Source organism: Oncorhynchus gorbuscha, linkage group LG13, assembly GCF_021184085.1.
Source record: "Oncorhynchus gorbuscha isolate QuinsamMale2020 ecotype Even-year linkage group LG13, OgorEven_v1.0, whole genome shotgun sequence".
Classification (NCBI taxonomy): domain Eukaryota; kingdom Metazoa; phylum Chordata; class Actinopteri; order Salmoniformes; family Salmonidae; genus Oncorhynchus; species Oncorhynchus gorbuscha.
The window spans coordinates 12,208,437-12,226,297 of record NC_060185.1 but is presented as its reverse complement, the minus strand read 5'-3'; the positions used below and the strand labels follow the sequence as shown (position 1 = coordinate 12,226,297).

Genomic DNA, 17,861 nt, shown 5'->3' with positions numbered 1-17,861 from the left:
CAGTGTGTAGACTCTAGTGAATGTGACTGTGTGTAGACTCTAGTGAATGTGTCAGTGTATAGACTCTAGTGAATGTGGTCAGTGTATAGACTCTAGTGAATGTGACTGTGTGTAGACTCAGTGTGTAGCCCAGCTCCAGATCCAGGCCAAGGCATTCTTAGTAGAGGACCCAAAGGCTCTTATGTCTCCTCTCTATGTCTCTCTCTCCCTCTTTATATCGTCACTACAGCTGTAGGGACTAGTTAGTAGAGACAAGAAGGCCAATGAGTTTGAGTGTAAATAGTTTGACTGTGTGTGGATTTTAGTGTAAATAGTATGACTGTGTGTGGATTTTAGTGTACATAGTTTGACATTGTGGGTTTTAGTGTAAATAGTTTGACTGTGTGGGTTTTAGTGTAAATAGTTTGACTGTGTGTGTTTTAGTGTAAATAGTTTGACTCTGTGTGGGTTTAAGTGTAAATAGTATGACTGTGTGGGTTTTAGTGTAAATATTTTGCCTGTGTGGGTTTTAGTGTGAATAGTTTGACTGTGTGTGGGTTTAAGTGTAAATAGTATGACTGTGTGGGTTTTAGTGTAAATAGTTTGACTGTGTTTGGGTTTGTGTGTAAATAGTATGACTGTGGGGGTTTTAGTGTAAATAGTTTGACTGTGTGTGGGTTTTAGTGTAAATAGTTTGACTGTGTGGGTTTTAGTGTAAATAGTATGACTGTGTTTGGGTTTGTGTGTAAATAGTATGACTGTGTTTGGGTTTGTGTGTAAATAACATGGCGGTTTATATTTTATGTTGGTAGCATTGTTGAATTAAGCCGTTGTATAAACTGTCACTCTGCACCCTAGTCCTCCACCCGTCCTCCGCCCCTGTCCTCTGCCCCTGTCCTCTGCCCTCCACCCCTGTCCTCCACCCCTGTCCTCCGCCCCTGTCCTCCGCCCCTGTCCTCTGCCCCTGTCTCCACCCCTGTCCTCCCCCTGTCCTCCCCCCGTCCTCCCCCCGTCCTCCCCCGTCCTCCGCCCCCCCGTCCTCTGCCCCTGTCCTCCGCCCCTGTCCTCCGCCCCTGTCCTCCACCCCTGTCATCCCCCCCCGTCCTCCCCCCATCTTGCTGTCCCATTCCAGACAGTGTATGTCACACACACCAAGCCAAGGGCACGGTGGCACAGTGGGAAGTGTGTGTCTGTGTAGGAGACTGCCAGGTGGAATAAGACTGACCTTATCTCTGCCATATCGGATCCCCTGGATAGTCTGACTCACAAACCCATCCCTCTTTACCCAGACTCCCAGTCCCCTAGTCCCGTCAGACCAGCCACCCCTGCTAAACTCTACCTCCATCTCTCTCTCAATTCAATTTGCTTTTATTGGCATGACGTTACAATGTACATATTGCCAAAGCATACTTTGGAAATCTCCCCATCTCTACTTGAACCTAATTGAATCTATCCCACCCTTCTCAACCTTTCTCCCAGACTGCAAGCTAAAAATCGACATATTCAGATGGTAAATATATAATTGCTACATATCCACATCCACTCACACCTTCTCTCCATGTCCAATTTAAAGTGGCAAATACAGCTATTAATGTCTGTGATAAGAGCTCTCCATCTGCTGTGAGAAGCAGCCCATTGATCCCTGGGGGAGCTCAGTGTATGAGTGTATATGTGTGTGTGTGTGTGTGTGTGTGTGTGTGTGTGTGTGTGTGTGTGTGTGTGTGTGTGTGTGTGTGTGTGTGTGTGTGTGTGTGTGTGTGTGTGTGTGTGTGTGTGTGTGTGTGTGTGTGTGTGTGTGTGTGTGTGTGTGTGTGTGTGTGTGTGTGTGTCTACTTGTGTGTGCTTATTTTTTTCTGAGTGTGTGCCTGTGTGCGTGTGTATTTGCAACGCTTCAAGGCAAGAACGAGAGAGAGAGAGATACAGAGAGAGAGAGACAGAGAGACAGAGAGAGAGACAGAGAGACAGAGAGACAGAGAGACAGAGAGAGACAGAGAGACAGAGAGAAAGAGACAGAGAGACAGAGAGACAGAGAGACAGAGAACTAGAATGTTATTTGGCTCTAAACAGAGAGTACACAGTGGCAGAATACCTGACCACTGTGACTGACCCAAACTTAAGGAAAGCTTTGACTATGTACACACTCAGTGAGCATAGCCTTGCTATTGAGAAAGGCTGCTGTAGGCATTCCTGGCTCTCAAGACAAGACAGGCTATGTGAACACTGCCCACAAAATGAGGTGGAAACTGAGCTGCACTTCCTAACCTCCTGCCAAATGTATGACAATATCAGAGACATTTCCCTCAGATTACAGAGATCTACAAAGAATTTGAAAACAAACCCAATTTTGATAAACTCCCATATCTCTTGGGTGAAATACCACAGTGTGACCTGATGCCACGACAAAAGGTCAACCAGTGAAGAACAAACACCATTGTAAATACAACTGATTTTTATGTTTATTTATTTTCCCTTTTGTACTTTAACTATTTGTACATTATTACAACACACTATATAGCCATAATATGACATGTGTCATGATTTTAGTCTTTTGGAACGTCTTTGAGTGTAATGTTTACTGTAATTGTAATGATTTATTTCACTTTTGTTTATCTATTTCACTTTTAAATGTTTGGTAACGTATGTTTCCCATGCCAACAAAGCCCTTAAATTGAAATTGAAGTTAAATTAAGACAGAGACAGAGACAGAAGAGGTTGTGAAGGGCAACTGGAGGCAGGTATTAGATGTTTAAATGAAGAATAGAAGCCATGGCAACACAGACAAGTGACAAATGATGTATGATTACCTTCCCGTGTGGTTTGAGTGGGAGTTTGTGTTTTATAACTGTGTGTGTGTGTGTGGGAGGGTCTTTGTGCACCTCCAATAATGAGTTTTTCAAAACCAAAGCGTATCAGACTGGATGAGTGGCCTTAGTCAAACGTGTATTGTAGATCCAGTTTTAAGTGGTGAATGACTTCACACAATCATTCATATCTGAGAGAGCTTCAGTAGACATGTCACACAGCACTACAGGGTTGATGAAGTGAGTCAGAGTCACACACACACACACACACACACACACACACACACACACACACACACACACACACACACACACACACACACACACACACACACACACACACACACACACACACACACACACACACACACACACACACACACACACACACACACACACACACACACACACACACATTCAGTCCCAGCGGTATATACAGTTGAAGTGGGAAGTTTACATACACCTTCGCCAAATACATTTAAACTCAGTTTCTCACAATTCCTGACATTTAATCCGAGTAAAAATTCCCTGTTTTAGGTCAGTTAGGATCACCACTTTGTTTTAAGAATGTGAAATGTCAGAATAATAGTGTCATGTTTTGTCTTATATTGTCTTGTCATTATGCTTTCCCTTCTGTTCGTTTCCCCCTGCTGGTCTTATTAGGTTCGTTCCCTTTTTCTATCCCTCTCTCTCCCCCTCCCTCTCTCTCCTCTCTCTATCGTTCCGTTCCTGCTCCCAGCTGTTCCTCATTCTCCTACTCACTCATTTAGTCTTTTCACACCTGTCCCCTATTTTGTCCTCTGATTAGAGTCCCTATTTCTCCCCTTGTTTTCCGCTTCTGTCCTTGTCGGATCCTTGTATGATGTTCGCTGTGCTGTGTCCTTGTCTCACCCTGTCATGTCTTGTCTCCTTCAGATGCTGCGTATGAGCAGGTGCCTTAGTCTGCTACGGTCGGTGCCTTCCCGAAGCAACCTGCAGTCAATGCTTGAGTCTCCAGTCTGTCCTCGTTACTACGAGTGGATTTAAGTTGTTTTCCTGTTTTGTTTTCGTCTTGAGTTTTACTGGAATAAAGACTCTGTTTTCGCTAAGTCGCTTTTGGGTCCTCATTCACCTGCATAACAAATAGTAGAGAGAATTATTTATTTAAGCTTTTATTTCTTTCATCACATTCCCAGTGGGTCAGAAGTTTACAAACACTCAATTAGTATTTGGTAGCATTGCCTTTACATTGTTTAACTTGGGTCAAACCTTTTGGGTAGCCTTCCACAAGCTTCCCACAATAATTTGGGTGAATTTTAGGCCTTTCCTCCTGACAGAGCTGGTGTAACTGAGTCAGTATTGTAGGCCTCCTTGCTCGCATACGCTTTTTCAGTTCTGTCCACAAATTTTCTATAGGATTGAGGTCAGGACTTTGTGATGGCCACTCCAATACCTTGACTTTGTTGTCTTTAAGCCATTTTGACACAACTTTGGAAGTATGCTTGGGGTCATTGTCCATTTGGAAGACCGATATCTGACCAAGCTTTAACTTCCTGACTGATGTCTTGAGGTGTTGATTCAATATATCCACATAATTTTCCATCCTCATGAAGCCATCGATTTTGTGAAGTGCACCAGTCGCTCCTGCAGTAAAGCACCCCCACAACATGATGCTGCCACCCCCGTGCTTCACGGTTGGGATGGTGTTCTTCGGCTTGCTAGCCTCCCCCTTCTTCCTCCAAACATAACAATGGTCATTATGGCCAAACAGTTCTATTTTTGTTTCATCAGACCAGAGGACATTTCTCCAAAAAGTACGATCTTTGTCCCCATGTGCAGTTGCAAACTGTAGTCTGGCTTTTTTATGACGGTTTTGGAGCAGTGGCTTCTTCCTTGCTGAGTGGCCTTTCGGGTTATGTCGATATAGGACTCGTTTTACTGTGGATACAGATACTTTTGTACCTGTTTCCTCCTTCAAAAGGTCCTTTGCTGTTGTTCTGGGATTGATTTGCACTTTTCGCAGCAAAGTACGTTCATCTCTAGGAGACAACGTGTCTCCTTCCTGAGCGGTATGACGGCTGCGTGGCCCCATGGTGTTTATACTTACGTACTATTGTTTGTACAGATGAACTTGGTACCTCCAGGCATTTGGAAATGGCTCCCTATGGTTTGAAACAGACTTGTGGAGGTCTACATTTTTTTTCTGTGGTCTTGGCTGATTTATTTTGATTTTCCCATGATGTCAAGCAAAGAGGCACTGAGCTTGAAGGTAGGCCTTGAAATATATCCACAGGTACACTTCCAATTGACTGAAATTATGCCAGAAGCTTCTAAAGCCATGACATAATCTTCTGGAATTGTCCATGCTGTTTAAAGGCACAGTCAACTTAGTGTATGTAAACGTTTCACCCTCTGTGTTTGTGATACAGTGAATTATAAGTGAAATAATCTGTTTGTAAACATTTGTTGTAAAATGACTTGTGTCTTGCACAAAGTAGATGTCCTAACAGACTTGCCAAAACTATAGTTTGTTAACAAGAAATTTGTGGAGAGGTAGAAAAATGAGTTTTAATGACTCCAATCTAAGTGTATGTAAACTAGTTTTAATGACTCCAATCTAAGTGTATGTAAACTAGTTTTAATGACTCCAACCTAAGTGTATGTAAACTAGTTTTAATGACTCCAACCTAAGTGAATGTAAACTAGTTTTAATGACTCCAACCTAAGTGTATGTAAACTAGTTGTAATGACTCCAACCTCAGTGTATGTAAACTAGTTTTAATGACTCCAACCTCAGTGAATGTAAACTAGTTTTAATGACTCCAACCTCAGTGTATGTAAACTAGTTTTAATGACTCCAACCTCAGTGAATGTAAACTAGTTTTAATGACTCCAACCTAAGTGTATGTAAACTAGTTTTAATGACTCCAACCTAAGTGAATGTAAACTAGTTTTAATGACTCCAACCTAAGTGTATGTAAACTAGTTTTAATGACTCCAACCTAAGTGTATGTAAACTAGTGTGAATGACTCCAACCTCAGTGTATGTAAACTAGTTTTAATGACTCCAACCTAAGTGAATGTAAACTAGTTTTAATGACTCCAACCTAAGTGTATGTAAACTAGTTTTAATGACTCCAACCTCAGTGAATGTAAACTAGTTTTAATGACTCCAACCTCAGTGAATGTAAACTAGTTTTAATGACTCCAACCTAAGTGAATGTAAACTAGTTTTAATGACTCCAACCTAAGTGTATGTAAACTAGTTTTAATGACTCCAACCTAAGTGAATGTAAACTAGTTTTAATGACTCCAACCTAAGTGAATGTAAACTAGTTTTAATGACTCCAACCTAAGTGAATGTAAACTAGTTTTAATGACTCCAACCTCAGTGAATGTAAACTTGCGACTTCAACTGTAGTTCCTCAAATACAAAAGCTGCCTGGAAAGTTCTGCCTTTATTTCTTAAACAGCACAGCTGCTCTTCCACTTCTTCCACCTATGAGATGAGCCCAAAAGGTGTAGGAGGAAGTTGTACGTGTACCAGTTTTCTATTCCTCCCATTGTGACTAAAGGTAATATTTGTTGAAGGTAAGCTGATCCCAGATCTGTGCCATAGTGCAACTCAGAGCAGGTGATGGGTTCTAAAAAGGTGAATGTTCTTACCCAGTCCCAAACACGACACTCTAAGTCCTGATTTCCCCAGGTTCCTGAGGAGAGAAACATACAGTAGAGCTGTTAGTCAATGTTGTTTACGAATCAACTCAGATCAAGATAGAAGGGCAGCTGGCTGTGTGTGTTTTGTGTGTGTGTGTATTGTTTTGTGTGTGTGATGGTCAAGATTAGTCAGAAGTTCAGTTATCACACTAACCCCCAGGAAACATAGGCAGGGAGAGAGATTGGGAAGAGAAGGTAAGGGAAAGGGGGATACCTAGACAGTTGTACAGCTGAAATGTTTCTTCTGCATTTAACCCAACCCCTCTGAATCAAAGAGTTGCTACCATATGGTGGGCTGCCATAATCAGTTACTGGCCCAACGCTCTAAACACTAGGTTACCTGCCGCCCCTAGGGAGAGAGAGATTGGGGAGCAGAGGGAGGGAGGGAGGGAGTGGGGAGCAGAGGGAGGGAGTTAGAGATTGGGGAGCAGAGGGAGGGATTGGGAAGCAGAGGGAGGGAGGGAGGGAGGGATTTGGAAGCGGAGGGAGGGAGGGATTGGGGAGCAGAGGGAGGGAGGGAGGGTGGATGGAGGGAGAGAGTGATTGGGAAGCAGAGGGAGGAAGGGAGGGAGAGAGAGATTGGGAAGCAGAGGTTGGAAGGGAGGGAGGGAGGGAGGGAGGGAGGGAGGGAGGGAGGGAGGGAGGGAGGGAGGGAGGGAGGGAGATAGATAGATAGATAGATTGGGAAGCAGAGGTAGGGAGGGAGTGAGGGATGGATGGAGGGAGGGAGGGAGGAGGGAGAGAGAGATTGGGAAGCAGAGGTAGGGAGGAAGTGAGGGAGTGAGAGATTTGGAAGCAGAGGTAGAGAGGGAGGGAGTGATTGGGAAACAGAGGTAGGGGGGAGTGAGAGATTTGGAAGCAGAGGTAGGGAGGGAGTGATTGGCAGTGATGTGGGACTGTATGTATTCCTGAGACCGACACGTTGCTAATTCTGACTGAGCCAGACCGACAGACAGAGTTAGATCTCAGTCACATTACATCCTGAGTGAGACAGACAGACAGACAGACAGACAGACAGACAGACAGACAGACAGACAGACAGACAGACAGACAGACAGACAGACAGACAGACAGACAGACAGACAGACAGACAGACAGACAGACAGACAGACAGACAGACAGACAGAGTTAGATCTCAGTCACATTACATCCTGACTGAGACAGACAGAGACAGACAGACAGACAGACAGACAGACAGACAGACAGACAGACAGACAGACAGACAGACAGACAGACAGACAGACAGACAGACAGACAGACAGACAGACAGACAGACAGACAGACAGACAGACAGACAGACAGACAGACAGACAGAGTTAGATCTCAGTCACATTACATCCTGAGTGAGACAGACAGACAGAGTTAGATCTCAGTCACATTACATCCTGAGTGAGACAGACAGACAGAGTTAGACATAATGACGTCTCCTCTCACACAGTGCTGCCAAACGCCTGACACTTTATCTTTGACAACATGGTTATTTCATTCAAACAGATCCAGAGAAATGAAAATATGTGTCCGGAAATAAGTCAACAAGCTTAGGTTCACTTCAGATGAGTACACAGGACAGAGAGGTGGAGGGGGGTTGGGAGGTTTCATTGGGATTAATAGTTAGAACACCTAATTGGCTCTGTAATCATCTCATTATGCGCACAGGTGTGGTATGGGAACACTGTTGGACCCAGTGTGTGTGTGTGTGTGTGTGTGTGTGTGTGTGTGTGTGTGTGTGTGTGTGTGTGTGTGTGTGTGTGTGTGTGTGTGTGTGTGTGTGTGTGTGTGTGTGTGTGTGTGTGTGTGTGTGTGTGTGTGTGTGTGTGTGTGTGTGGCCAAGTGACAGCTGGCTAATGGTGGTAGAACCAGCCATAGTTTGATTAGACCCTTAACAGCAAGAACCAGAAAAACAGAGAGTGTTGTCTGTCTGTCTGGCCAACATGAAGTGATGTCCTCTAATCAGTGTGTGTGTCTCTCCTCTGGTTTTGTGTCATGTTGTGTAACGGCCGACAGGCTGACACTGAGTTATCCTGACGTTCTGTGACATTGCCCATCAGATGGAAATCTCCCTGCTTTATACCCACTCCAACCAGGCAGAGACCTGTAGAACGCGCCTGTGACCAATAACAGAGCAGTAGAAGCCTGCCATGACCAATCACTGACTGATGGAATCAATCAGGCTTCAGTTCTGGTTTCAGACCTGTCATGTCAACTCCCTGGCAAGCCGTATACACGGGGCTGACAGGTGAATGACACATGACTAAATAGAAAAGAACAAGCATTTTTAAAATATTTTCTTTTGACCTTTATGGCGAGCCAGTTAAGAACAAATTCTTATTTTCAATGACTGCCTAGGAACAGTGGGTTAACTGCCTTGTTCAGGGACAGAACGACATATTTGTTTACCTTGTCAGCTCAGGGTCAGCTCCAGACACACATTACAACTCATCAGGCACTCATTATCTAGTAGCACAGTTTGACCTGGACACTGCTTTACAATGTATTATCAAATGCATCTGTTGATAACAGACACCTTTAAAAAAAGGTAGGGGCGTGGATCAGAAAACCTGTCAGTTTCTGGTGTGACCACCATTTTCCTCATGCAGCGCAACACATCTCCTTCACAAAGAGTTGATCAGGCTGTTGATTGTGGCCTGTGGAATGTTGTCACTTGCTGGATATTGGCGGGAACTGGAACACGCTGTCGTATATGTCGATCCAGAGCCTCCCGAACATGCTCAATGGGTGACATGTCTGGTGAGTATACAGGCCATGGATGAACTGGGACATTTTCAGCTTCCGGGAATTGTGTACAGATCCTTGCAACATGGGGCCGTGCATTATCAAACCACTCGCTCACACGACGCCATATACACTGTCTGCTATCTGTCGGTACAATTGAAACCAGGATTCGTTCATGAAGAGCACACTTCTCCAGCGTGACAGTGGCCATCGAAGGTGAGTATTTGCCCACTGAAGTCGGTTATGATGACAAACTGCGGTCAGGTCAAGACCCTGGTGAGGACGACGTGCACGCAGATGAGCTTCACTGAGACGTTTTCTGACAGTCTGTGCAGAAATGATTTGGTTGTCCAAACCCACAGTTTTATCATCTGTCCAGGTGGTTCATCAGAAACCATCCCGCAGGTGAAGAAGCTAGATGTGGAGGTCCTGGGCTGGCGTGGTTACACAGGGTCTGCGGTTGTGAGGCCGGTTGGATGTACTGCCAAAGTCTCTAAAATGATGTTGGAGGTGGCTTATGAGAAAATCAACATAAAATTCTGGTAATAGCTCTGGTGGACATTCCTGCAGTCAGCATTCCAATTGCACGATCCCTCAAAACTTGACACATCTGTGCGATTATGTTGTGTGACAAAACGCAACATGTAAAGTGTTGGTCCCATGGTCCCATATATATATGTGTGTTTAGATTGAAAAGATGGGTTCTCTCTCCCCACTTCCAGACTCTGTCAGTGAAGAGGTAGAGAGAATGACAAAGGTGTAGACTTCAACTTATCGCCACATAGTAGGGAGTATGTGTGTGTGAATAAATCACATTAGTGTGTGTGTGTTGTGTGTGTGTGTGTCTCTGTCTCTGTTCCTGTAGTAAACACATACACACACAATCTATTCAAAGCATTCACACGCTTCATATATCTACCCAGCTGAACTTGTTCCCACACAAAACATCCTTTCAACAACTCTAATTCGTTTTGTATAACCTGACAGACATTTCAGAGTGGTGTCTGTGTAATTGGGTTGGTGTGTAGAGACAGTAGTGTCTGTGTAATTGGGTTGGTGTATAGAGACAGTTGTCAGAGTGGTGTCTGTGTAATTGGGTTGGTGTGTAGAGACAGTTGTCAGAGTGGTGTCTGTGTAATTGGGTTGGTGTATAGAGACAGTTGTCAGAGTGGTGTCTGTATAATTGGGTTGGTGTATAGAGACAGTTGTCAGAGTGGTGTCTGTATAATTGGGTTGGTGTGTAGAGACAGTTGTCAGAGTGGTGTCTGTGTAATTGGGTTGGTGTGTAGAGACAGTTGTCAGAGTGGTGTTTGTGTAATTGGGTTGGTGTATAGAGACAGTTGTCAGAGTGGTATTTTTGTATAGAGATAGAAATACAGATGTGCTATCTTAATTTGATCACTGTTTTGTTGCGCAGCAGGAAATGCAACGTGTGGTGTAGTCGAGGTTTAAAAATGCTTCTAAAGTTTGTCATTTCCACTTTAAATTATCATGCTTGATTTGCCCCAAAGACAAATGTATATCTAGTAATTATAATGCACATCATAATTCACTTTTCCGAGTGCTGCAGGTTCTCCTAATGTGAGAAAGTGGTCAAACGAAGATAGTACATCCATAAGGCAGCGACCTACATGATCTATATTAGAGCTAATGTTGGGGAATAATCAGAATTCGTTGGGTAACATAGATAAGATGTTTTATTTTCATTATATGCTTGTGAGTTACTTCTCATCAGAATGTCTATTTTTGTATAATACTGTTGGCCGGTTGCAGTTACACCAACATTTTTCCCCCATCATTCTTTATATCATTGATCTTGGCTTCATAATACTGTTTCTTCTAGAGGTCGACCGATTGTTGGCGGACCAAAAAAGGCAGATACTGATTAATCGGCCGATTTAAAAAAAATGCATTTGTAATAATGACAATTACAACAATACTGAATTAACACTTATTTTAACTTAATATAATATATCAATAAAATCAATTTAGCCTCAAATAAATAATGAAACATGTTCAATTTGGTTTAAATAATGCAAAAACAAAGTGTTGGAGAAGTAAAAGTGCAATATGTGCCATGTAAAAAGCTAACGTTTAAGTTCCTTGCTCAGAACATGAGAACATTTGAAAGCTGGTGGTTCCTTTTAACATGAGTCTTCAATATTCCAAGGTAAGAGGTTTTAGGTTGTAGTTATTATAGGAATTATAGGACTATTTCTCTCTATACCATTTGTATTTCATATACCTTTGACTATTGGATGTTCTTATAGGCACATTAGTATTGCCAGTGTAACAGTATAGCTTCCGTGCCTCTCCTCGCCCCTACCTGGGCTTGAACCAGGAACACATCGACAACAGCCACCCTCGAAGCAGTGTTACCCATCGCTCTACAAAAGCCACAGCCCTTGCAGAGCAAGGGGAATAACTACTCCAAGTCTCAGAGCGAGTGACGTTTGAAACGCTATTAGCGCACACCCAGCTAACTAGCTAGTCATTTCACATTGGTTACACCAGCCATTAGGCTGATAGGCTTGAAGTCATAAACAGCGCTGTGCTTATGAAGAGCTGCTGGCAAAACACACGAAAGTGGCATCACTTTAATATTATACTACATGTGAGAGGTTATAGACCTATAGTCAGTGTCCAGATTTCAGTTACTATTCCATTTAACCAATGTGAACTTCAGTTAGGAATATTGTGTGTATTCATAGATACAGGGATACTCATGAGCTGCTATCTGGAATGCTGTGCTTTTTATTTATCTGTTACTTTACCAGGTAAGTTGACTGAGGACACGTTCTCATTTACAGCAACGACCGGAATAGTTACAGGGGAGAGGAGGGGGATGAATGAGCCAATCATAAACTGGGGATTATTAGGTGACCGTGATGGTTTGAGGGGCAGATTGGGAATTTAGCCAGGACACCAGGGTTAACACCCCTACTCATACGATAAGTGCCATGGGATCTTTAATGACCTCAGAGAGTCAGGACACCCGTTTAATATCCCATCTGAAAGACAGCACCCTACACAGGGCAGTCACTGCCCTGGGGAATTGGGATATTTTTTAGACCAGAGGAAAGAGTGGTATGAGTGGTATGCAGGGTGATATGCTGCTGGCTGCTGTGTGCAGGTTAACAGCTTATCCTGAATAAGACCTTATCCTGGATATGAGCTACTATTTAGAATGAGGGAGCTCTCAGTTTTGTTGTTTTGAAAGTGTATTGGAAAGTTCTTAGTAGCTAACTAGCTTCTTAGTTTGGCATCACTCCTGTGCCAGTGGCTTTTCACAGGGAATCGTCACTACAATTAGTTTTCTGAGGGAAATATGTGTCTCTAATATGGTCATACATTTGGCAGGAGGTTAGGAAGTGTAGATCAGTTTCCAACTCATTTTGTGGGCAGCGACCTATGGGAGTGTATCAATGTTTGATTTGTGTAGGAGCTGTTTTGGCCTGTTAGTGTTGTGTATATGTTGTCTGACAATGGTTATTTGAACTCGTTTTGTACACTTGAGGGCACTATATGTTGGGGTCATGGGTCACTGGTCACGTGTGTTTATAGGTAGCACAGGTAACCAGGAAGGCCTCTCTCAATAGCAAGGCTATGCTCACTGAGTCTGCACATTGTCAAAGCTTTTGTTAATTTTGGGTCAGTGTACTCTCTGTTTAGATGCCTTCTCTGACTCCATCAGTCTACCTGTCGTTCACCTCTTCTCTGACTCCATCAGTCTACCTGTCAATGCCTTCTCTGACTCCATCAGTCTACCTGTCGATGCCTTCTCTGACTCCATCAGTCTACCTGTCGTTCACCTCTTCTCTGACTCCATCAGTCTACCTGTCGTTCACCTCTTCTCTGACTCCATCAGTCTACCTGTCGTTCACCTCTTCTCTGACTCCATCAGTCTACCTGTCGATGACTTCTCTGACTCCATCAGTCTACCTGTCGATGACTTCTCTGACTCCATCAGTCTACCTGTCGATGACTTCTCTGACTCCACCAGTCTACCTGTCGATGACTTCTCTGACTCCATCAGTCTACCCGTCGTTCACCTCTTCTCTGACTCCATCAGTCTACCTGTCGATGACTTCTCTGACTCCATCAGTCTACCTGTCGATGACTTCTCTGACTCCACCAGTCTACCTGTCGATGACTTCTCTGACTCCATCAGTCTACCTGTCGATGACTTCTCTGACTCCATCAGTCTATCTGTCATTCACCTCTTCTCTGACTCCATCAGTCTACCTGTCGATGACTTCTCTGACTCCATCAGTCTACCTGTCGATGACTTCTCTGACTCCATCAGTCTACCTGTCGATGACTTCTCTGACTCCACCAGTCTACCTGTCGATGACTTCTCTGACTCCATCAGTCTACCTGTCGATGACTTCTCTGACTCCATCAGTCTACCCGTCGTTCACCTCTTCTCTGACTCCATCAGTCTACCTGTCGATGACTTCTCTGACTCCATCAGTCTACCTGTCGATGACTTCTCTGACTCCATCAGTCTACCTGTCGTTCACCTCTTCTCTGACTCCATCAGTCTACCTGTCGTTCACCTCTTCTCTGACTCCATCAGTCTACCTGTCGATGACTTCTCTGACTCCATCAGTCTACCTGTCGATGACTTCTCTGACTCCATCAGTCTACCTGTCGTTCACCTCTTCTCTGACTCCATCAGTCTACCTGTCCTTCAGCCTCAAGTCAACAAGTCTTTACAGAGCTGTGGTACGTGCTCTCAAATTACACACATAGAAATGAGACAGAGACAGAGAGAGAGATCCTCTGATATGGGGTGTTCAGTCACTGAACCTATATTAGATTTACCACAGTGGTGTAGTAATGACCTTCTTTCCCCAGGAGATAAGAGCTCTCTGAAATGGAAAATGTCAGTCTCAGTGTTCTGTGCCAATGCTCAATCTCTGTTATGAATGTGTGTGTGCGTGAGTGTTTGTGTACATACGTGTGTGTGTGCCCATGTGTGTGTTTGTTTGAGTGCGTGTTTGCGTGCATGTGGAGGCATCACTTTAAGCCAAGGAGCGATCTCTGGCTGGCATCATACCCTAAAACATACCCTCCCTGTGTATAAGGGTCATGAAAACATCTGTACACCAGAGACCCAGCCAAGCTATAACACCTATATAGAACCCAGCTCTCTCTTTCATTTGATACTCATACTGTGGAGGAGGCGGTGTAGGTGTGTGAGAGAGAGAACAGATTTACGTTGACACATTCCTCTGCTCTCTCATTTCAGATGGATCACAACTCTCAACACCTGCCACTGTTTGCCATGGCAAGCAACAGAGAATATTATATGAAATATAGAATATAGAATATGGAATATAGAATATATCATATGGAATGTGGAATATAGAATATGTAATATACAATACGGAATATGCAATATACAATATGGAATATAGAATATATTATATAGAATATAGAATATTGAATATACAATACGGAATATGCAATATACAATATGGAATATAGAATATATTATATGGAATATAGAATATTGAATATACAATACGGAATATGCAATATACAATATGGAATATATAATATATTATATGGAATGTGGAATATATAATATACAATACGGAATATACAATATATCATATGGAATATAGAATATATGGAATGTGGAATATAGAATATACAATACGGAATTTACAATATATCATATGGAATATAGAATATATGGAATGTGGAATATAGAATATACAATACGGAATTTACAATATATCATATGGAATATAGAATATATGGAATGTGGAATATAGAATATACAATACGGAATATACAATATATCATATGGAATATAGAATATATGGAATGTGGAATATAGAATATACAATACGGAATTTACAATATATCATATGGAATATAGAATATATGGAATGTGGAATATAGAATATACAATACGGAATATACAATATATCATATAGAATATAGAATATATTATATGGAATGTGGAATATAGAATATACAATACGGAATATACAATATATCATATGGAATATAGAATATATTATATGGAATGTGGAATATAGAATATACAATACGGAATATACAATATATCATATGGAATATAGAATATAGATTATATGTAAACAACCTGCATTTACAGCTGTTCTCTGAGACACATAATGACAAAAACTCTTTGGCAGGAGGTTAGGAAGTGCAGCTCAGTTTCCATTTTGTGAGCAGTGTTCACATAGCCTGTCTTGTCTTGAGAGCCAGGAATGCCTACGGCAGCCTTTCTCAATAGCAAGGCTATGCTCACTGAGTCTGTACATAGTCAAAGCTTTCCTTAAGTTTGGGTCAGTCACAGTGGTCAGGTATTCTGCCACTGTGTACTCTCTGTTTAGAGCTGTTCTCTCTCTCTCTCTCTCTCTCTCTCTCTCTCTCTCTCTCTCTCTCTCTCTCTCTCTCTCTCTCTCTCTCTCTCTCTCTCTCTCTCTCTCTCTCTCTCTCTCTCTCTCTCTCTCTCTCTCTCTCTCTCTCTCTCTCTCTCTCTCTCTCTCTCTCTCTCTCTCATAAACACACACATCCTTAGACACACACTGAATGTATGACCCCATTTCTCACCTACAGTACAGTCTGTGTGTGGGCACTTCTGTAAATGTGTAATTTCAGTAGCAATAAAACAGGAACAGTGACTCCCCCTTCTGTTAGACTGCTTCATAAAACTGCCTCTTTACTGTAACTATGCTTAATACCCAAGGCGATATCCATCTTCCTGTTTTAACAGCGGCCCAGGCCCAGACACAGAATCAATTGTCCTCCCATTGTGAAAAGGGTATTTTAATAGAACCCCGATCTTTCCACCTCCATGTTCTCTATGGGATAATTAGGCACTAGGCTGAACAATGTTAGTGATCGGCTTAAACAGTCTGATGGATGACCATGGTATTTGGCAGGGAGACAATACCTCTCCCGCAGATATCTTAGGCTCTTAGTAGCGTATGCTCTCGAGAAATGCTGGTTCTGTATATTTCCGCTTTGTAATTACAGTAGTTAACTTGTGAAAATCAATGTAGCTCTACTGTCTATGGAACAACAGTTAGAACTCTTAACTGTCTATGGAACAACAGTTAGAACTCTCTACTGTCTATGGAACAACAGTTAGAACTCTTTACTGTCTATGGAACAACAGTTATAACTCTTAACTGTCTATGGAACAACAGTTAGAACTCTTAACTGTCTATGGAACAACAGTTAGAACTCTTTACTGTCTATGGAACAACAGTTATAACTCTTTACTGTCTATGGGACAACAGTTAGAACTCTTTACTGTCTATGGAACAACAGTTATAACTCTCTACTGTCTATGGAACAACAGTTAGAACTCTTTACTGTCTATGGAACAACAGTTAGAACTCTTTACTGTCTATGGAACAACAGTTATAACTCTTTACTGTCTATGGGACAACAGTTAGAACTCTTTACTGTCTATGGAACAACAGTTATAACTCTCTACTGTCTATGGAACAACAGTTAGAACTCTTTACTGTCTATGGAACAACAGTTAGAACTCTTTACTGTCTATGGACCAACAGTTAGAACTCTTTACTGTCTATGGAAAAACAGTTAGAACTCTCTACTGTCTATGGACCAACAATTAGAACTCTCTACTGTCTATGGACCAACAATTAGAACTCTTTACTGTCTATGGACCAACAGTTAGAACTCTCTACTGTCTATGGAACAACAGTTATAACTCTTTACTGTCTATGGAACAACAGTTAGAACTCTTTACTGTCTATGGAACAACGGTTAGAACTCTCTACTGTCTATGGAACAACAGTTATAACTCTTTACTGTCTATGGAACAACAGTTAGAACTCTCTACTGTCTATGGAACAACAGTTAGAACTCTTTACTGTCTATGGGACAACAGTTAGAACTCTTTCCAAGACCAAGAGACGAAACAAACAAACATACACGGAATCGTCTCTGAGCCTTCAGCTCTACACAGATAACCCATTCCATTCTCACAGTGTTACACAGATAACCCATTCCATTCTCAGTGTTACACAGATAACCCATTCCATTCGCACAGTGTTACACAGATAACCCATTCCATTCTCACAGTGTTACAGAGATAACCCATTCCATTCCATTCTCAGTGTTACACAGATAACCCATTCCATTCTCACAGTGTTACACAGATAACCCATTCCATTCTCACAGTGTTACACAGATAACCCATTCCATTCTCAGTAACACAGATAACCCATTCCATTCCATTCTCAGTGTTACACAGATAACCCATTCCATTCGCACAGTGTTACACAGATAACCCATTCCATTCCATTCTCACAGTGTTACACAGATAACCCATTCCATTCTGACAGTGTTACACAGATAACCCATTCCATTCTCAGTGTTACACAGATAACCCATTCCATTCTCACAGTGTTACAGAGATAACCCATTACATTCTCACAGTGTTATATAAGGTTGTGCAAATGGTATGACCAAATGTCCACATATACTCAGGTTGACCAGGGTTATCATGTCTCTTGTCTGACGCGGGCCAGGCAATCCTCCTCGCTCACCCATACGACCCCAGGTATATAGGAGGAGCCATAGGCACAACCCCAGTTAGAATAGGAGGAGCCACAGGCACAACCCCAGTTAGAA

The 17,861-nt window shown here is 42.5% G+C and overlaps 1 protein-coding gene across 3 annotated transcripts in view; it reads right to left on the bottom strand.

Moving 5' to 3' along the window:
* The window catches only part of LOC123992517 (voltage-gated potassium channel subunit beta-1-like), a 202,205-nt gene that overhangs the window by 77,368 nt on the left and 106,976 nt on the right, over nucleotides 1-17,861 (bottom strand). For all 3 annotated transcript variants that reach the window (XM_046293715.1, XM_046293716.1, XM_046293717.1), the window contains one exon: nucleotides 6,426-6,469. In XM_046293715.1, coding sequence (XP_046149671.1) covers nucleotides 6,426-6,469 — 44 coding nt within the window. The remainder of the gene's footprint in view (nucleotides 1-6,425; nucleotides 6,470-17,861) is intronic.